The following is a 6,547-nucleotide window of genomic DNA, read 5'->3' as shown; positions in this document are numbered from 1 at the left end:
GTCAGAGCTTTCCTCGTGCAAGGAAACAAAGTTGCCAACTCATTTATTTTTTTTTTTTAAGAGGTGAGAACTGGAAATTATTTTTAGCAGCTTGATAACACTCTTATGTTTTTCAGCTTTCGCTTCAAGAAGTAGATAAAATTCAAGTAATCAGTAAAATGTGCTGCACTGCTTTTAAAAGCTAAATAAAATGTGATTAAAACTTGACATAAAAAAAGAAAATAATTCTCGTGTGCACAGACTGGCTTTGTAAAGGTAATTTTTAACAAATACGCATTTAAAGTGTTGAAATGAAGCAAACCGGGTCCGAGCATAGATATGTGTTTTTAATTATAAAGACATATAAACAATATATGAAATCCATGTTGCAACACAACCAAAACGCTTCTTCAGTGTATAGGCTGTAGTTATATAACCATTACTATAACCGGGCTTGAAGCAAATGTTTTTTTTTCCAAAGTTGTACAATACAATCATGTGAGATGTGCAATAACTTCAAACAAAAACAAACTCGTCAAAACATCGTATCAGAAAATATATCAGCCAACATCACATCAGATTAGTTTCCCCACATAGCATCATACAGTCAAAGGAAGTCCTGCTTTTTTCTCGTCTTCTTTTAATTACTGTATTAAATCCGAAAGTCAAGATCAGGTCGCATTTCTTGGCATTTCTACTTTTCGTGTTGTTTTTACTAGATGTTGCATAGATTACAAATGACAGCTGTTAACAGAATCTTTCCCAAAATTGTCCAAAAGTCAGAATTTGAACATGGCCTGTAAGAGTCTGCAGAGAACGAGCGACAAAGTGACAGGGACGTCATCCTACAAGAAAGGCCTAAACAGTTTATTTTCTAAGTAGCGTTTGTTGAGTCCGGAGGAAACACTGCAGTATAATTACTTAACCATATCTTAAGATTATGCATTAGACTAAACTTGTTTTATTTTCCACAGAATGATTTAAAAATAACTAGAATGGGAAGGAGACCGACATGGGTGCAGTATAGGTAAAAGTTCATGGAGAGTTAAAATGAAATCAAGGCTTGTCGTTGCAGTGTTTGAAGAGACTCGACGGGGCCCCAGAATAAGTGGTGCACTTTTCGGCACAGGTGGCGAGCGCAGAGCCCGAGAAGGGGTAGACGGCAGCCTGTCCAAAGGGCGCCAGGGCGGTGGGGATAGGGGAGGTTATGGTCTGTCCCTGGTTCAGATACGCCACCAGCCGCCTCATCTCCTCCAGAGCCTGAGCCTGCATGAGGATATAGTTCTTGGCCAGGAGGAGAGTGGCTATTTTGGAGAGTTTTCTCACCGAGGGGCTGTGGGCGTAGGGGATAACGGCGCGCAGGCCGTCCAGCGCGTCGTTCAGGTCGTGCATCCGCCTCCTCTCCCGCGCGTTGATGCTGAGCCGCAGGGATCTCTGCTCCTTGGACTTCTTGGCGAGGGGCCCCCCGGGCTTGTCGTCCCCGAACGACGAGCCCCTCTTCCGGGACTCCAACGAGTCGAAGCCGTCCTCGTCGTCGCTGGTGTGCTCCCCGCCGCTCTCGTTGGACTTCGCGGTCTGCCCGGAGAGAAAGTCGGTGGCCGGAGTGAGCGGGAAGCGGCCGGGGCTTCCAGCACCATGGCCAGCTCCGAAGCCGAAGGCGGACTGGCCGTAGCGCTGCGTCAGGTCGAGGAGCGCGTCGTTGCTGATGGACTTGAGCAGGTTCTCTTCGCTGACATTCATTTTTTTTCTTCTTCTCTCTCTTCCAGAGCAGATTCAGACCAGGAAAAGTCTAGTCTTCCGCTGTTCTCCTTTATCCCGGCTTTTGTTCGCTCAGGCGCTGGCACTCGCGTAGTTTCTCTCCAAGAGTTGTTGTTTTCTAGGAGTTCCTCTCTTTGCCTCACTCCTTTCCTCTGTCAGTGCTGTGACTCTTCAAGAAGGAGGCTGTGAGTCTGAAGCTGAGCCTCTACATGCGTTCACCTCCTCTGTGCACTGCGCTCCCCCCTTGTTGCACGCATAGCCCACGTTCAACAACACTTCTCTAATTGTGCTCGCTGAGACCGGAGCGATCCTCTTCCTACAGTCGCCTTCCTCTCTCGCGTCTTTCTTGCCCTCCCTTGCCTTGGGCAGATTGTGACTGGCGCTCTGCCCTGCTCGCAAGTTAGTAGGAGCAGGCGGCCCGTCGGGATTATCCGCCCGTCCAATCAGGGGGGCGTTTTAATTAACTCGGGGAGAGCGCAGGTCTGCTCCCAATTTCAATCACAGAGCGATAACCGCAACGCAAACTGACACCGAGAGCAGCCGCGTCTGTCTCTGTCTCTGCCGTATACCCTGCATATAGGGGAGCCCGTTCTGGAAGACCGGGAAACCACTTTCTGTGGGAATCTGTTCCTTTTGTGCGCGTGTTTTACGCACAGTCCGGCGCCTCAGCAGGGAAGTCGTGGGTTCGAGCCCGAGTTCAGCCTTTCCGTGAGGAGTTTGTATGTTCTCCCTTTGCAGGTAGATCTCATTTCCTGCCACACTGTAAAATTAAATTTTTGTACACTGTGTTTCTAACGTGCAGTGTGTATCCTTCACCCTTTTTTGGCTTTATCAGTTGTCAGTTACATGGTATGAGATGTAAAAGTCCCAGAGACCACAGGATGCAGGTTGAAAAAAAAAAAAGAAAAAGAAAAAAAGAAACAGATAGTAAATGGAAAGGGTTTGCAATATGTCTGATAAAAATGGACATTAATAAGTGAAACCTCTTCAATGAAATGAGATCCCATCATAGTGACAGTTTCTTGGCGACTCTCTGGATTCTGCTTGCATGTCTTGGATGGATCCTGCAGACTATAAACTTGCAGACTAAGTCCTCCAGACTGCACGCTGGCACAGTCAGCACCAGATGCTCAGAGACAAGTTACAACCTGGCACCTTCACAGGTGATGTAGCTTCTTCTACTGGTTACTCAGTAATTAGTGAAAAATGTGTTGTTGTCGTTTTAAAATTAATATTCCATGACTCATGAACCCAACTTTCATTTAGAGAGGAAATTACTTCTGGCAGGCCTACAACTGACCAGGATAAAGACCTTAAAATTCAGAAAATGTAAAGTTTTTCTTTTTTCAGTGCCAATACATCACTGACAACTTAACCAGTAACTCCAGAGAAATAACATTAAGTGATGATATTCGTGTAAATAACGCAAACATGAACTCAGTCTGGACTTACCGGTGGAACTTTGGTCGAGGTTAGGAAACAGGTGTCTCTTTGATAGAGAAAAAGGTAAGGGCGCCACGATGTGTTCAAAATGCAGAACTACATATATGACTCTGAAAGTTGTTGTCCACGTGATGCTGCCACCTTGTGGAGGAAACTAAAACATAGCACCCCTACCAATGAATGAACGAGGTACTTGTGTTTTTGTGAACAACTTGAGTGTTTTGAGTCTATTGAGGTTAATAAAATATGCTTAATATCATCCTAAATCTTTCATAGATCAGATTTATCAGCTTAAGGAGTTGAAGTTTCCGAGAGACAGGATTTAAATCAAGTGTCTGTCTTTATATGCAAATGTAATTATGATCACGTGTTTGACAGATGGTGTCTATTCATTACTGTTATAATTACTATTGGGTTTACTCATACCGCCTTGAATTCATTGTAATAAAACTGTGATTGCAGCTTCTATTAAAAGGGACACACAATTAATTTGTATTTAGTGTGTAATGATTTAATTATTTAGCTATGCATATTAAACTGTCCTCATGATTTACTGAAGTGGAGATCAAATATTTACATTGACAACTGATGTTCATCTTCATGTCATTTATGTCATTGTTTGTAGGATTTACCAGAGGCGATAAACTATTATATATTGAATATCGAAATAGTGTTTAGCAGTGTGTTTAAATCAATTATCAGTAGTTTTACAAAGCTGATTCTTTTTTCACTGGACCATCATTAAAATTTCTACATTTTTATACTTTTAGTTTGATTTTAATTTGGGAAATCCTTGTTTTGAAAGGTTCAAAAGAAATAGAATTTTACTTACTTGTCTAAAAAGTAAGAGAAAAATGTAAAGTCGTGGGTCAGTGTTGAAAAGAAGAGTCTGAAATTCACAGGTTTTCATCAGTCTCAGGCCAAGATCAGGTCAGCTGCACAATGATGCAAATAGTCTCTAAAAACAAACTACACAGACATCTGACAGATGTGGCTTTCTGAAAACAAAATTAAAACAATCTAAAATGAAAATGATTGACAAATCCGTTTAGCGGATGAATGAATGCTAAAGTGATCTATTATGGTTTTGTCAAATTGAGCCATCATGTAGGATACCAAAAGTGTGTAAAAGGAGATGCAAATAGAAATTCAACCATCAATAAATTTATTACTCACAGTGCAACTTTTCTTACATAATCAAACCAAGAAAATCAAACACAGCAAGATCATTACAGAATGACAAATTGATAACTAATGCAAACATGTTACAGAATATAACCTCACGTTTAATAATGGAAGTAAGTGGAAAAATGTTAAATATCACTCAAAAACAGGTTATGTGCGTTTTTCACTATATGGGAATTGTTTCCGGTCCATTTTTGTTTCAATGCATAAATCCAGAGAGAGTCCTCTAGACAGTGAGAAATCTTTCTGATGCTCAAGCGTGAATTAAAATACTTTGACCAGCAGATGGCAGGAAAGTCAAAGAATTGTGAAAAATCACACTCTCAATAAAAGTAAGCATCACAATGACAGCGAGGACTCGTTAGATTATTATTCATGGGAGTAAATTTTGGGAATTTACTTCTGTTGATATTTTCTTGTGTATAAGTTGATTCTATAAAGCTTTAAAGAATCACTTATAAACCAAGCAAATGTAGAGGAGGGACTTAAACGTGCACACCTTCAAAAAGTGGTTCAGATGAGCCTTCTGATCCCCTAGTGTTCAGCTGACAGCACTGCAGAGTCCAGTGGGACCCTCCACTAAAAGCTTCACGTTCACCGAGAAAGGAAGAAACGCACAAGTGTCAACACACCAACTAATAATACATGATGCTTTTAATGCCTGCAGCTCTGTGTCGCCATGGCAACTGCAGCTTCAGCTGCCATGCAATGGTGATACACTACATTGTGTGTGTGTGTGTGTGTGTGTGTGTGTGTGTGTGTGTGTGTGTGTGTGTGTGTGTGTGTGTGTGTGTGTGTGTGTGTGTGTGTTGGCAGACATTGCAGTGAGAGAGAAGGACCGCCATGTGGCGGGAAAGTATTTTGTATTGCTCTGAATTCTGTGGCAGAGTCACATCTGACAGAAGGACACATGCATGCATGTACACATGCACACAAATGTGTGTATACCTGCACAAAGATGTGTAGCCTGAAGGATCCGGACTGCACATGAGCTGTGTCACTGATAAAATGTCATGCTTATACGTGCAATTCCCCCCTGCTGGATTATATAGTCATATAGATAAATCTGAATGAGTTCATTTCTGCAGTCATCCATCTGCAGCTGAGTTGAGCCGGAGAACAGGTTTCAGTGTTTAAGTTTTGGTGATAATCAAAGTTTCAGCAGGTCTTCATTACTGTTAATATGCTGCATATTGAGCCCCAGCAGGACTCACATATGAGAGTTTTCTCTTCAGGCTGTCTCTCATATCCTAATTTTCAGCCCAACTCCCCCAGTCTGACTCACCTCCCCGTCTCTCTCTCTCTCTCTCTCTCTCACACACACACACACACACACACACGCGCACACACACGCACACACATCAAAGTGTTGCTCTGAGTAAAGATGGAACAGGCTCCTTTGATCTCTCCCTGCCGACTCTGATTAATGTGTGGATTTACAGTGCAGACCTACAGGGACCTGGCAGCCATGACACCCCTCTGCTGCACTGGAATCTAGTTCTCTTTTCAAATAATTACAGCCCTTTATTTTATTCATTGCTCCAATAACGATGCTTTCACTTAGAGGCACTTGTGAAACAAACCCAAGCCTCGCCCTCAATCTTGAGCACCCAACACAAAGTCTCCCAAATCCCTCGGCTGTCACAAATCGCGGGACTCTGTACTCCGTACCTGCCCAATCACAGAGATTTCACAAAGTTTTTCTGCTTCAGAAAGCCTGTCAACCAAATCCGAGCACTTAGTTTTCATCTGAGAAAAGACAGGAAGTTCGTTAGCAAGAGAGAGCTGTGATCGGTGTGGTAAATGTTTAATTCAGCTTGTCTTGGCAGTGGAGTGAAATGGTGGGTACAGTGTTGGTGTTTGGTGGGAGGTTTGCTGACAACGACAGAGCGAATGTTGGAAAAATCTAACATCCAGCATCAAAGGAAGTGTTTGCAGAGCACACATTGCACATTGTACTTTGTGCAATGCCCATTGCACCCACGTTTCATCACAAGCCAAAGCGAGTCAACAAAGTACACACTCTTGACTTTGTCTCCGTTCTCATTACCCCGAAATTCGCTCCTTTATATCCTTCCTCCCTCAAAATGTCTTTCTCTCTCCATTTTGTCTTCGCTCACTGCAGTGCGATGCAGATTTTTCGCTGGGTGGAGGTATGGTAGAGATAGGCGGGGTCCCATGA

General features: G+C 42.8%; 1 protein-coding gene across 1 annotated transcript; it reads right to left on the bottom strand.

Annotated features, from left to right (window-relative positions):
* Window positions 1–305: 305 nt before the first annotated feature.
* Window positions 306–2,279, bottom strand: bhlhe23 (basic helix-loop-helix family, member e23). The gene has a single exon (XM_030119326.1). The coding sequence runs from the start codon at window positions 1,717–1,719 to the stop codon at window positions 1,036–1,038; it is 684 nt and encodes a 227-aa protein (XP_029975186.1). The 5' UTR covers window positions 1,720–2,279; the 3' UTR covers window positions 306–1,035.
* Between the last annotated feature and the right edge of the window lie 4,268 nt (window positions 2,280–6,547).

This window comes from Salarias fasciatus, chromosome 20 (genome assembly GCF_902148845.1).
Source record: "Salarias fasciatus chromosome 20, fSalaFa1.1, whole genome shotgun sequence".
Lineage (NCBI taxonomy): Eukaryota > Metazoa > Chordata > Actinopteri > Blenniiformes > Blenniidae > Salarias > Salarias fasciatus.
Note: the sequence above shows the minus strand (reverse complement) of the source record. Positions and strands in the feature narration are given on the sequence as shown.